General features: G+C 36.4%; 1 protein-coding gene across 1 annotated transcript; it reads right to left on the bottom strand.

Annotated features, from left to right (window-relative positions):
• Window positions 1-10,369: 10,369 nt before the first annotated feature.
• On the bottom strand, window positions 10,370-14,083 carry LOC107747171 (C-type lectin lectoxin-Thr1-like). The gene is made up of 5 exons (XM_016561609.1): window positions 13,717-14,083; window positions 13,226-13,330; window positions 12,273-12,367; window positions 11,199-11,302; window positions 10,370-10,825 (listed from the first exon to the last, which is right to left on the bottom strand). The coding sequence occupies exons 1-5, from the start codon at window positions 13,817-13,819 to the stop codon at window positions 10,690-10,692; spliced, it is 543 nt and encodes a 180-aa protein (XP_016417095.1). The 5' UTR covers window positions 13,820-14,083; the 3' UTR covers window positions 10,370-10,689.
• Between the last annotated feature and the right edge of the window lie 1,113 nt (window positions 14,084-15,196).

Raw genomic sequence — 15,196 nt, 5'->3', positions numbered from 1 at the left:
AAAAAAAAAAAAAATCTTGGGGCTGATAGAATTGAGCATTTGGGATTCTGAATAATTTAAAATCTGGCATATTTTATTCTGGTCGTGAGACTTCATGTTACGAGTCTCTGGCAGATCAAACTGGCGGAGAGCAGGGAATACAAAAGAGCAGTCTTTAATATAAATCCACTCAGAAACAGGCAGGAAACCAAACCACACACTCTTCTTGATGAATGAAGATATGTGTCTCTGTGTGAATAAAAACAGGAGTAAGTGTGATTCCTCTCATTCATTAACAGACACTCACACAAACTCACCTGCTTCTCTTCGGTGTTGATAATGATCAGATCAGCTCCTTGATCCCTGCAGTACTGTCTGCTGTCAGACCAGTTCTTCAACTCACTGGACATGAACACGCCATCTGGACCCCACAGATATCCTGAGAGAAACGCAGGCTTTTAAAAAATCCATACATAAAAAAAAGATAAAAAAACTAGGAAAATGAAACTGCTTGCGCAATAAAATGATTTGTACTAACCTCGCTTAGTAGTGGCCTGAAAGTGCTGCAGTATGATGGCAGCAATCAGAAGAAGACAAATGATCCCAAGACACACAGTGATCGGCACTAAAATCCGCCTTCCTCCTGTCAGACAGGATGAAAACACAAAAATATTTAATTACAATATTTACAACAATTACAACAATATATCAATTTATAACAATTGATATTATCATAAATTAAGCTTCAAGAATAAAGTATTTTTATAATGGCGAACATCTGGAATTACTACAGTAAAATATGCAAACAAGATCATATGGTGAAAAAGTAAAAGTAAAAATAAATATATAAAAAATAAATCTATTAATACATTTCATATAAAAACAGAAATATTGACATATTGACGTCTTAGAAAAAAAATATTAAAATTGTATCTAACAGTTCTCATTTCCTGAAACCATCCTGACATCATCTCTTGCTTCAAACTGAACTTTCTTCTTACTGTGTTTGCAAGCTTTTCTTTCATCGTTGAGGAGTGTTTGAAGTCCAGTTGTATTCGTAACACTTCTGCATGTAGCATTATCACAAAAGTCCTCTATTGCATTTTTTTTTGTTCTTTTGTGTCTTCCAGTACGTCTTCACAGATGAGCTGTGGTCCTTAGAATGATGACTACTTTTGTTTTAATGGTGCTAAACCTATGAGGGAAGTGATATCATTGGACACTGCATTCATGAAGAATATAGACTTCCAGTCTGAAACTCTTCAGACCCAATCTATGACTGTGTTTTGTACATTTAACCACATGTAGTGAAGCAGTCAACATCAAGTCACTTAATCTAGATTCTAACATCAGTGTCTTCTGATTCAAAGAGTTGAAAAGTGTTCATTTTAAGTATCTTCATCTCTTTGCAAGTGTTCCTCAGCTGCTCTGTTATTGTTATTGTGTTTAACATCTACATCACCTGATAAAAATACTCAGCCTCCCCTGTATTTTAAATAATACAACTAGTAAATAAATAAATAAATAAACATGTTGTATACAGTGCCTTTATAAGGGGTTGGTTTCAGTTTACAGTTGTATTCTCTGATTATTGTTGTATACTGTCACTAATTAAGTACTTTAACACTTCAAACTTTATTTATTTAAATTATTTAAATGTATTATTTATTTATATTTCCACTATTTGTTTTCCACTTGCACAATGTGTTACTGTGATTTTACTAATAGGCTATAATTGTATTTTGTTCATTGATGAAATATGGTTAATATGCTGGTAATTCTGTGTATTTTATTGAAGTTTAGCTATAAAATGTTAATGTAGATGAAGCCTGAATAAAGCTGGTGGGAAGCAGTAACTTGTGTTATTGAATATACAGCTAAATAAATAAAATATAAAATAAAAGTATAATGCTATACATACTTTGTTTTCACAACACACTTAAAACTGCTGTAGCTACTTAGTTTTACTAAATACAGCAACTACTGGATAACTGTTGCCAGTTACTGTTAATTTGACAATAAACATTTTACGGTGTAATGCTTATACAATTTTCAAAGTACAGGCACTCATCACAATTCAATCCTGCTGAACTTACTTGAAGTAAATTTCCAACATGCTAAGCACAAGTCACACCTCTGAAGTCAATGAATATTAAGTGAGGCTTCAGGCGAATTCAAATTAAATGTGCATTTTCTTTGCACAGAGTGTTACCATGACAACACAGCACGACATACATTGTTCTGGTAGATTTTCTTACAGTATTTTCTTACTGGAACATTAGCAGTGACAATTAGAGATTCCTGTAGTAAGAAAGTTGTCACAAATGAATGTACATTTTGTAATAATGTTTTTTATATATATATATATATATATATATATATATATTTAAATATCTCTAATATTACCTTTGTTTTGTAAGCCTGTGCATAGATCTCAGCTTCATTAATTGTGCCATTTTTTATTTGTAGCCACATAACCTACTTACTATTAAACATATTTATTGCTCACAAATAAATATGGGGTGCTGTGTGTACATTAATGAGGAAAAAAAATTAACTTAAATGATTTTAGCAAATGGCTGCAATATAACAAAGAGTGAAAAATGTAAGGGGGTCTGAATACTTTCCGTACCCACTGTATATATATATATATATTTAAATATCTCTAATATTACCTTTGTTTTGTAAGCCTGTGCATAGATCTCAGCTTCATTAATTGTGCCATTTTTTATTTGTAGCCACATAACCTACTTACTATTAAACATATTTATTGCTCACAAAATTTATTTAAGCTGCATATTAAAATATTTTTCATGCAAGACAAATGTATCACAACAAACAATCAACGTGAATTGTTCTATTTATAGCCATACCTTAACTTGAAATTTCCCACCATTCTAATAGAAACCATTCAGACTCTGTACAGAATTAAACAACTAGGAATTAAAGTTTTCTTTTTGTGGATTCCTGCACATGTGGGGATTGTGGGAAATGAAATAGCAGATGAGTTGGCAAAAAAGGCTTTAAAGTATTCAAGAATAAGTGTTAATGTCCCTCTGGGAAAAGATGAAATTAAGTGATTGATTAAAAAGATAATTAAGAAAAGATGGCAAGAGTTATGGACACAAGAAGAAAAGGCAAAACATTTATATGAAATAAATAAAGAGGTAGGAGGTATGAGACAGGTTTGTGGAAAAAGAAGGGAAGAAACAATAATATCCCGACTCTGTATTGGGCACACTGCACACTGCATTTTAAAACTGGTAAACACAATACAGGATTGTGCAGCAAATGTGGAATTCCAGAGACAGCTGAACATGTACTTCTTAAATGTGCTGATTATAATGAAGAAAGATCTCAGCTCTTAGAAGTGAAGGATGTAGGATTAAAAATGTTAACATTGAAGAGCTTGCTAAATGGTAATTTAACAGTGACTAAAACATTATTAGAGTATCTAAAGAAAACTAGTTTGATTAGAATATTATTTTCTTTCCTTCTACATCAACACTTCACACTCCACCCCAGTAGGTGTATGCAGCAATGCAGCAAAGCTGGTTTGCCAACTGCCATTAAATCCGAAGAAGAAGAAGAAGAAGAAATTTCAGAAATTCAGAAAAAAAAAACATTCGGTCCCGGAGTATTGAGTGTTGATGAGTACACAGCAAAATCCTTGGTGTTAAATTAACACTGCTGGGTGTCTATATGGGTCCACACTAGTGGTCGACAGATATATCGCCAAGGCCGATATATCGGCCGATATTTGGCATTTTTTAAATATATATAGATAAGTTTTCCTGTTTGGCCGATGCGTTCGAGGCGGGACTTTGATTTTGACGGTGCTGACAGCGACAGCGTTGTTGTCGTTAACAGTTCTGTCTAATACGGACAGAAATCTGTCTAATAATCAGATAGAACGGTTAAACAAAGGAATTTAAATTTATACAAAAAGTATTATAAAGATTGTTTTTATATTATTAGTAATAGAAAGGCAAACATAATAATACTTTCTTGTTTGCCGTCAGCATTTAGCATACGCATTTATATAATTTAAACAAATCTTTGAATGACTAATGAACATTTAATTTCACAAAGCTTGCAAACTTAGTCGGATCCAGTTGTGAGATCTTGTGAAGTGTGCATTTGTATCCTGCATGATCGCGTGTTCTCTGCATGACTGTCGATCCGTGCGAATGTAATGTGGACAGGAGGAGAGTTCAACTTCACTGGAGATGCGCGATCGACAAACTTTAAACTCGTGATTTCAAATTATGCTGCGCTTTATGCATTTGGCCACTGCCACTGAAAAAATATGATTCCCAAATCCCAATGCACACAAACTTCCCAGAATACTGAGTGCCCTGTTGGTTACAGTGTTTACTTACTTTTTTATTATAATTTTTATTAAATATTTATTTATTTGTGAAAAATACTTTGTCATCCAAAGTATAAGTATGTTTATTTAACACATTTACTTTTTAATCCATTTTCAAATAATTTCAAATTTTTTAAACATTAATTAAAATAAATAAAATTATATCGCCATCGGCCACCCTGTTTTCCAAGATATCTGCATCGGCATCGGTTGTCAAAAAAACAATATCCGTCGACCACTAGTCCACACTACAGAGTGTTAAAAGTAACACTGAAGCATTGTTGAAGTGAATGAGATAATTAAGTTATTAATTAGGTGATGATTGAGCATTAGTGATGAACACCTGCTGTTAACAAGCAGAATAACAGTCAACAAGAACAGAAAAAAACAGTCCAGTCCAGTCACAAGCTTAGATGAACTCAACTGAAATAAAACATGAAATCTCTCAAGATCTCAGCAGAGGATTAAACAGCTCCACAAACAGCATCACCAGCTTCACTCATTACTAACCAGTTTTATTTTATTTCTGAAATATGTCTAAAAAAGTTTTTATTGAGAACAGAGGTTTAGATGTTGAATGGTTCGTTTAAAGTCACCATTGCTGTGATCAGTGTTTGATTTAGTTGGGCTCTTGACCCTTGACTTTCAAACAATAGTTCTTCTCTGGCAGCTGTAACTCTGTGTTTATCAAACACATTTATTATGGCAAAACGCCAATAAAAAAAGAAAACCACCATAATCCGGTGGTGTTGGATGGTTATTAATAATGACTTATTTGTAGTGTAGTGGCCTGATTCTGTGTTATGTAAAATAACTCAATATTGCTAATAAAAGTAATGATTTGATCAGATAATTTGATGAATTTTAGAAACAGTAGACATTTGGAACATCTGTATAACTAAGACGCAAACATTCATCAAGAATCAGCATATGAATCACAACAATGGTGACAATAAACAAAAAGCTTCATGTTGCAGTGCATTCTGGGTGCACCAATCAAAACTCATCCAGGGCTTCCAGAATGCATTGCAACACGCATAAATTATGCACCTGATTTGTCTTAGCATTTTCGCTTATTCTTACTATTTGCTTTAATTTGTGCTACTTTTTGTTGTGACTTTTTAGTAGCTTGTTTTGAGATGTTCAAAAATCTGTTTATCTGAATATTTTGTTGTCACCCTTGTTGAGATTCATGTGCAGATTCTTCATGTCTATCTGTGCAGTAAATACATACTTTTTGTATACAACGTCTTTATGACATTGTTCACATGGTCACAAACACAACCTGTAGAAACAAAGGACTAATTTAGTCAACAGTGTATAATGTAACAATCAGTGAATCAAGACACTACATGATTATTTTGTCAGCGTCAAACAGCCAGCATCACCCGATCATGTTCTCTCCTGGTTTTCTTTGTTATAATAATGTGTTTTGTAAACACAGACTTTCAGTAGACAGAGAAAAAATAATACAAAGTCAAGGGTGAAGAGTCCAACTAAAACAAACACTGATTGCAATGATGGTAACCTTTAAATGAAATCCAATAAAATATGAAAATAAACCTCTCTTAATTCTCAATGAGACCTTTTGTATGACAGAAATAAAGTAAAACTGGTTAGTAATGAGTGAAGCTGATGAAGCTTTTTGTGAAGTTGTTTAATCCTCCTCTGCTGAGATCTTGTTGGTGGTGGTGGTTGAGGAGATTCCTCCGCTTTCATGTAAAGAGCTTTGAGTACCCAGAAAAGCGCTATATAAATGTAACTAATTGTTATTATTATTATTATCTTGAGAGCTTTAATGTGTTTTATTTCAGTTGATTTCATCTAAGGCTGTGACTGGAAGTCATTTGTAGCTGTTATGTTTCTCTTTTTTCTGTTCTTGTTGTTTCTCTTCAGTGATTCTGCTTGTTAACAGCAGGTGTTCATCAATAATGCTCAATCATCACTTAATTAATAACTTAATTATCTCATTCACTTCAACACCACTTCAGTGTTACTTTTAACACTCTGTAGTGTGGACACATATAGACACCCAGCAGTATTAATTTGACACCGGGGATTTTGCTGTGTAACATTAGGCTACGGCCTCTTTAGAATAGCATTATGTAATTTTATTACAAAAACTGATTAGCTGTGTCCAGTGCACTGTAAGTCAGAAGTCAGAAAGAGCTTTAACATTCCTTTTACAAGGAATTTGTTTTAGTGTCACAAGCTTCCAGTACACAGTGACAACAACAACACACAGATAATAAAATTACACACACATATCTGTAAGAATAAATTGTATGTACAGTTGTGCTATAGATAAAATAGAACAGGAATAGAATAAAAAAGTTGTAGGGATGTAGTAGGATGTAGGGTGATAAATACGTGTAAGGCAGAGGTGTAAAATCCAGGTTCAGAAAGTAAAAGTCCTCCACAGTATTTTGTTCCAATCACCTGGATTTGCTAATTAGCACAGTTTTTCAGCCAGGAGATCAGAGATGGGACCAAGTCACTCCTTTCAAGCAGAGGTGTAAAATCCAGGTTCAGAAAGTAAAAGTCCTCCACAGTATTTTGTTCCAATCACCTGGATTTGCTAATTAGCACAGTTTTTCAGCCAGGAGATCAGAGAAGGGACCAAGTCATTCCTTTCAAGTCACAAGCAAGTCTTCAAGTCAAATCCCAAGTCCTCAAAGAGTTAAAGTTAATGAGATAATTAAGTGACTAATTAAATGATGATTGAGCATTAGTGATGAACAGCTGCTGTTAACAATCAAAATCACTGAAGAAAAGAGAAACACAAGAACTACATCTGACTTCAGCCACAGCCTTAGATGAAATCAACTGGGGGAAAAAAAATCTCTCAAATCCTGATTAAACAACTCCACAAACAGCATCACCAGCTTCACTCATTACTAACCAGATTGACTTAATTTTATGTCTGCAGAATCTCTTATTGAGAATTGACAGAGGTTTAGATGCTAATGTTTTATTGGTCAAGAAAATAAAAAAAATAACACGATGGCACCATTATTGTGGTCAAGGTTTGCTTTAGTTGGGCTCTTGACTCTTTTAGGAGTTCAAAGTAATTTGCTTCTAAGTGATTGCGTTATTGTTTCACAGCAAACATTTGTACATTGCTGAATCATACCTTGAAGTAACAGATTAGCTTAAACTTTCTGCTTATAACTCATGATGAATGAACATCAAAGTGGTTTCTCTCTTTGGTTTATTGATTGACATTCAGCTACTACTGATCTGCTAAACAAATCATATTAAACAAATGCCACCATAATGCTTCAATATTTAAAAAAAAAAAAAGCAAAAACCGTGTTAACCCAGGCTTTTAGACATGAACACTTATCATATGATCCTCAACAGTGGTGACAATAATTATTCATGCTGCAGTGTATGATGGGAGTTTTTACTATGGTGTTACCCAGCATGCATTGCAGCATTAGGCATTTTGTTGATTATCACCATTGTTGAGATTCATATGCTGGTTCTTGATGTCTGTGTGTATCTAATCAGCACATGAACTCAAAATTTTATATTATATCATATAGATTTAAATTTATTCACAATATCTACCATATCAACACATTACTTGCATGCTGTAGTTTTACAGAATTGATTATACAAAATCTTGTAAAAAAAAAAAAGGTATTTTGATTGTATTCAGGCCAGCTCATGATCACTGGCTCATCACATATAAACAGCTGAGAGCAGCTCACGGCATAGCACTGATTTCTCTGCATCACAACACCTCATGCAGTGTTACAAAGAAAGATCTAACACAGAAGTAAAGGGTCAAAAGCCCAACTAAAGCAAACACTGATCTCCATGATGGTGCCATCATTTTAACCAATAAAACATCAACATCTGATCCTCTGTAATTCTCAATAACAGCAGGTGTTCATCACTAATGCACAATCATCATTTAATTAGTCACTTAATTATCTCATTAACTTTAACTCTTTGAGGACTTGGGATATGACTTGAGACTTGCTTGTGACTTGAAAGGAATGACGTGGTTCCTCCTCTGGTGAAATCAGCTGAGTTCATGGCTGGAATAAACATATGGCAGGACTTTTACTTTCTGACCCCTGGATTTTACACCTCTGGTGTAAGGTTATTGCACATATTATTGCACAATGGGACAATATTTAACTGTTCTTGAGGTAGATTGACCGGGGAAAGAAACTGTTCTTGTGCCTGGCTGTCCTGGTGTTTGCTGCTCTGTAGCGCCGACCAGATGGCAAAAGTTCAAAAAGGAGATGGCTTGGATATGAGGGATCCAGAGTGATTTTCTGAGCCCTTTTCCTCAATCTGGATGCATACAGTTCTTGAAGGGTGGGCAGGGGAGCACCAATAATCCGTTCAGCAGTCCAAACCTTCCTCTGTAGTCTTCTGATGTCTGATTTTGACAACCAAACCAGACAGTTATTGAAGTGCACAGGACAGACTCAATGACGGCTGAGTAGAACTGTTTCAGAAGCTCCTGTGGCAGGTTGAATTTCCTCAGCTGGCGAAGGAACATTTAACTGTTTTTAAGGTAGATTGCCTGGGGGAAGAAACTGTTCTTGTGCCTGGCTGTCCTGGTGTTTGCTGCTCTGTAGCGCCGACCAGATGGCAAAAGTTCAAAAAGGAGATGGCTTGGATATGAGGGATCCAGAGTGATTTTCTGAGCCCTTTTCCTCAATCTGGATGCATACAGTTCTTGAAGGGTGGGCAGGGGAGCACCAATAATCCGTTCAGCAGTCCAAACCTTCCTCTGTAGTCTTCTGATGTCAGATTTTGACAACCAAACCAGACAGTTATTGAAGTGCACAGGACAGACTCAATGACGGCTGAGTAGAACTGTTTCAGAAGCTCCTGTGGCAGGTTGAATTTCCTCAGCTAGCGAAGGAAGTACAGCCGGAGTACCCGGAGCTGTATTTTTTTAAGGTTTTTGCTAATATGACAGTTTACTTAACAGCAAAAACCAAAGATTTTAGAGCGCTCGCGCTATAATCCTTTGATTAGACTGACGGGACAGCTGATTTGGTGGTTGCCTAGCAACATAAAAAAACGCAGCGCACTGCACTTTTAGGGCACTCAGAGTGTACATTGAGTGCTCTGGATTGCTCAGACACAAAGCAGAGACTATCTCACTGGAAAGTAGATGCTATAGCCCTGGCTTATGCTGCGGTTTGCTTGCAATGCCCTATAGGTGTGAAGGCCCATTCTACCAGAGGAATGCCCTCTTCCTGGACGTGGTTCAGAGGGATCTCTATCGGGGAGAATTGTGTGGCCGCCGGCTGGTTGTTGCCATCTCCCTACGTTAGATTTTACAATTTGGGTGTCCCTGCCCTGCAGATGCGGATCTTTTCTGCTTGAACTACCCATTCCCCCTTTGGGTGGAACGGCCATCTTAAGTATACCTCAGGTTATTACTCGGGTCTCTTCTGTGGCTTAGGCTTATGGGGCCCTCTAGTGAATGCTCCTGAGTTGGGCTTGTAGAGCAGGCTTAGTTCTGCTTCTGCTCATAGCACGGCACTGCTGGATGCGTTCCCCATAGCGTCAATAAAGCTGACACAATGGGAGTTCCTGTTCAATAGGGAACACTCCAGTTACTAACGTAATCTTGGTTCCCTGAGATAAGGGAACGAACGTTGCATGACGTGCAGTGTCGTGCTATAAGCTGCACGTGAATCGTTGCCTGTCTCTACAGTCAAATGATTCTGACGAGATGGCGTTCCGGGCCGACTTATATAGCAGTCAGCGCCGCCCATTCTGGAGGGCTCAAGTGCCATTGGTTTGTGCAGCTATACAAACGTTAACAAATAAGACTTCAGTATAAACAGGAGTTTCCCCATAGCGTCAATAAAGCTGACACAACAGTAGTTCCTGTTCAATATGGAACATCTACTTCCTACTTCTTCCAGGACCAAAAACACACAAATATCAATTAATACCCATCCTGCTGGACTGGAGGAAATCTCTCCATAAAGCAACAAAGCAGATACACAATAAATTAAACCAAAAATGCTGTGATTATACTGTCAATTGACCATTTTATTAAAACAGAAAGCAATTAAAATCCGAAGCAGTTTCACAGACACTCAATATTAAGAGTAAAAATGTGAATTGTTGCAGTCTGGGGCACATTAGACTTCTGTAGTTTACTGTGATTGTCACCTCTACACTTCAGACTGACAAATGAGAAAGAAGATAACAGTAGAATACGGTCATATAACATAGAGCTGCTATAATGGAGCAAGAAATGTACACATCAGAGGTTAAGTGAGCAGCATTACCCTTTTACATGAAAGCACTTTTAAAAGCATGTAAAAGCAAGACAAGGATGAATCCTATTACTCGCAAATCCCTTTTTTCTTCTCAGAGCATGAGCAATCATTCCAGTTGTTCAGTATGAGATCTGAAGGCATCAGTTCAATACAGTCCTCATTTCTACCTTGATAGTTATTCGGCTCACCTCTGGCCCAAAACCTGAATAAAAATGTGCCAGATTTTTAATGATTCAGAACCCCTAAAGTTTGCTCAAAGCTTTCATCTATTTAGTAACTGAATGAGGAATGTCACACAACCAAATCAGTAATCAACAACACTCGCAGCAGCAAAATAGTTTCAAAAGTAAATGAAAATACTGCAGAAGCAGAAGTGAAAATGTAAGAGAGGAGGAGAATATTCTTTAAATAGAATGTATTTGTGAGAATTGCCTTTCATGGCCATACTGGTTGTGTTTGTGTAAGAGCTATGAATTCAGCAAATCTTCTCGTTGATGGTCTTATTTTTCTAATAAGAATAAAAAACTAAAATAAATAAATTCACAGTGGTTTTCTGTGAGTGTTTTAGTACTTACCCTCTATTTAGTGGTGACTTATCCACCCATTTCATGATGCCCTCCTGCTTTCTATCAGACAAACCAATCCACACATTCTCCTTGATGAATGAAGATATGTGTTTCTGTGTGTAAATACAAACAGGAATGAGTGTGATTCCTTTCATTCAGTAATGGACACACAAACTCACCTGCTTCTCTTCAGTGTTGTAGTGTAATGACTTTAGAGCTAAGAGCCCAACTAATGTAAACAATAATCACCATTATGGTGACTTCAAAATAAATAAAAATTAGATTTAAACCCCTGTTAATTCTCAATAAGAACTTCTGTAGACCTCTAACAGAAATAAAGTCAATCTGGTTATCCGCTTTAGCAAGTTAACGGAATCCAGCATACTGAATCTGGATGAAGATTGTGTTGTTATCATCACTAACAAACTGATAGCACCTGGTTGCAGTCTCTTTTTAGTATTTCTTGCCACGAAAAATGTGTTTTATAAATGCAGTTACAGCAGCCCAAAAAAATAATGTTATAAAGTCACTAACACTACAAACACTAATCACCTTGATGGTAACATCTAATGAAACAATAAAACATCATCATCTAAATCTCTGTTAATTCTCAATAAGCGCTTTTGTAGATGTCTGACAGAAATAAAGTCAGTCTGGTTAATAATGAGTGAAGCTGGTGATGCTGTTTGTGGAGTTGTTTAATCATTCTCTGCTGAGATCACCAAAGATTTAATGTCTTTTGTATTTCAGTTGATTTCATCGAAGGCTGTGTCTGGAAGTCAGTTGTATGTTTGGAGAAGGTTCTTATAACAAAAAACTGTTAGCTGAGTGTGCACTCATGAGCTCACCATGTGAGAGCACTGTGATATCACTGTGATAGTGTTGAGAAACAGGATATAGAAAGCCTCCTCGGTGACTGATATTTGAACTGCCTCCTCTCAACCTGCTCAACATTTTGACTTCACAATGAGCTCACATATTACTCACACTGTGAGTATCACACTATGAGAATGATGTGATGTCACTGTGATCATTGCACGATCTCACGTGTTGACTGGGTAAGCTTCACTCTCAGTTAATGACCAGATCAGCACCACGATCCCTGCAGTACTGCCTGCTGTCAGACCAGCTCTTCAACTCACTGGACATGAACAAGCCATCTGGACCCCACAGATATCCTGAGAGAAACACAAACTTTTAAAGCTGGAGTAGGCAGTTTCTGCACTACTAGTGTCACATAGTGGAAATACAAAAATAAAGCATTTTTCAAACAACCTTTGCAAACACCCCTTTTGTGCATCACACCTTCCCCAAATGTGAACAGGAGTCATCATTCGTCATGAGCACTCTGAATGGTCTGCAGTGTGTGTATATACAGCACACACACACACACACACACACACACACACTGTACATATGAACCACTTTCATTATTGACTGCTATCAGGCTGTGAAGAGACTCTCAACCAGTATAACAAACAATGTTTATGACAAACGTTGCCTACCCTAGCTTTGAAATTGTATATATAAAAGATTTTTAAAAAGGGAAAATGTTAATATTTCCTCTAAAAATTATTTGTACTAACCTCGCTTAGAAGCGGTCTGAAAAGACTGGGTAAGCTTCACTCTCAGTTTGTGACAGCTGAAATGGATCTTGTGAAATGTGCGATCACATCGCCGACCACTCTTGAGAAAGTTAAAGATGAAGTAGGCTATGGAAGGACAAATATCCAAACTTTTTCAGACTAGGGTTTTTGAGATGCTCAGGCCCTAGCCCGGCCCGTGTCTGCCAGCTTCTCCCAAAACAGCCTACAGTATACTACTGTTTCAGCTATTAAAATAGTTCCGTTTTGTATGTAATGGCAAAGTGATTATATTTCGTTTCGTTTTTTTATTACGTTAATTTAGAAAAACATTTGGAGCATTTTTTGTTCGTTAAATATAAGTTTTTGTTCCCTAGCTTTGAAATTGTATATATAAAAGATTTTTAAAAAGGGAAAATGTTAATATTTCCTCTAAAAATTATTTGTACTAACCTCGCTTAGAAGCGGTCTGAAAATGCTGCAGTATGATGGCAGCAATCAGAAGAAGACAAATGATCCCAAGACACACAGTGATCGGCACCAAAAATCGCCTTCCTCCTGTCAGACAGGAAGAATAGACACAAAATATTGATTAATAATTGCTATACAGTGTTGGTGCCAATAGCCTCGCGGTTAGTGCGCCAACATATAGCGCAACTGCGCTCATGGCGACCCAAGTTCGAATCCCGGCTCGTGGTCCTTTGCTGATCCCGCTCCCCTCTCTCTTCACCCAATGCTTTCCTGTCTACTCTACACTGTACTTTCCAAATAAAGGCATAAAAAGCCTATAAATAAATCTTTAAAAAAATTATTACCGTACAGTAAAATACGCACACAAGAAAATAGGCTGCGAAAGTAAATAACATTGTTCTAAGAAAACGACTGACATTCTAACAGTTCTCACTTCCTGAAAGCTTACTGATATCAGCAAAGGTTCTGCTTACTGTGATTTCGAGCTCTTCCTTCATCTTGGCAGAATGTTTGAGGTCCAGTTGTCTCCCAAAAATTTCTGTGTTCAGCATTTTCATAAGAGTACTCCGATTCCATTTTTGGTTCTTGTGTCTTGCAGTATGTCTTCACAGATGAGCTGTGGTCTTTCGAACGATGATTACTTTAGTTCATTAAATTAGTGTTAAATTTACACAGGAGGAAGTGATTTCATTTGACACAGACCTTCAATATAAATACAGACTTTAAGTCTGACACTCTACTCAGACTTGTTTTGAAGCTGCATCACTGTAGTGTAATGACTTTAGAGCTAAGAGCCCAACTAATGTAAACAATAATCACCATTATGGTGACTTCAAAATAAATAAAAATTAGATTTAAACCCCTGTTAATTCTCAATAAGAACTTCTGTAGACCTCTAACAGAAATAAAGTCAATCTGGTTATCCGCTTTAGCAAGTTAACGGAATCCAGCATACTGAATCTGGATGAAGATTGTGTTGTTATCATCACTAACAAACTGATAGCACCTGGTTGCAGTCTCTTTTTAGTATTTCTTGCCACGAAAAATGTGTTTTATAAATGCAGTTACAGCAGCCCAAAAAAATAATGTTATAAAGTCACTAACACTACAAACACTAATCACCTTGATGGTAACATCTAATGAAACAATAAAACATCATCATCTAAATCTCTGTTAATTCTCAATAAACGCTTTTGTAGATGTCTGACAGAAATAAAGTCAGTCTGGTTAATAATGAGTGAAGCTGGTGATGCTGTTTGTGGAGTTGTTTAATCATTCTCTGCTGAGATCATGAAAGATTTAATGTCTTTTGTATTTCAGTTGATTTCATCGAAGGCTGTGTCTGGAAGTCAGTTGTATGTTTGGAGAAGGTTCTTATAACAAAAAACTGTTAGCTGAGTTTGCACTCATGAGCTCACCATGTGAGAGCACTGTGATATCACTGTGATAGTGTTGAGAAACAGGATATAGAAAGCCTCCTCGGTGACTGATATTTGAACTGCCTCCTCTCAACCTGCTCAACATTTTGAATTCACAATGAGCTCACATGTTACTCACACTGTGAGTATCACAGTATGAGAATGGTGTGATGTTACTGTGATCATCGCATGATCTCACGTGTTGACTGGGGAGAATCTGGAATCTCTTATTCTGAGAGACTGTTTATGATTTATTGGGATTGTATAAAAAATGAGTGGGTGTATTTTTACCATTATAGGCTGGTTGTTTTCACACACTGCAGCCACACAACTGTTTTCAAACACATTATAAAAGTGATTTTTGCATAATAGGTCCACTTTAAAATACATGACAATTCACTAAATAAGTAGTTGAGGTTAATCTTAATGTCTTAATGTATCCATGTACCCTAGTGTGGTTTAATTGTGCTAACTTATTTATCAAACAACTATTACAAAAATATGATTATATTGAAATTCTTGTTTAGAATTATCA

This window comes from Sinocyclocheilus rhinocerous, unplaced genomic scaffold, assembly GCF_001515625.1.
Source record: "Sinocyclocheilus rhinocerous isolate Xijiao unplaced genomic scaffold, SAMN03320098_v1.1 scaffold1310, whole genome shotgun sequence".
Lineage (NCBI taxonomy): Eukaryota > Metazoa > Chordata > Actinopteri > Cypriniformes > Cyprinidae > Sinocyclocheilus > Sinocyclocheilus rhinocerous.
Note: the sequence above shows the minus strand (reverse complement) of the source record. Positions and strands in the feature narration are given on the sequence as shown.

Coding starts and splice junctions, on each gene's coding strand:
- LOC107747171 (XM_016561609.1), bottom strand. CDS start 13,819: ATGGAATCGGAGTACTCTTATGAAAATGCTGAACACAGAAATTTTTGG. Junction 12,368..13,225: donor TCAGACCGCTTCTAAGCGAG/GTTAGTACAAAT, acceptor TGTTTCTCTCAG/GATATCTGTGGGGTCCAGAT. Junction 11,303..12,272: donor GGGATCGTGGTGCTGATCTG/GTCATTAACTGA, acceptor ATTTACACACAG/AAACACATATCTTCATTCAT.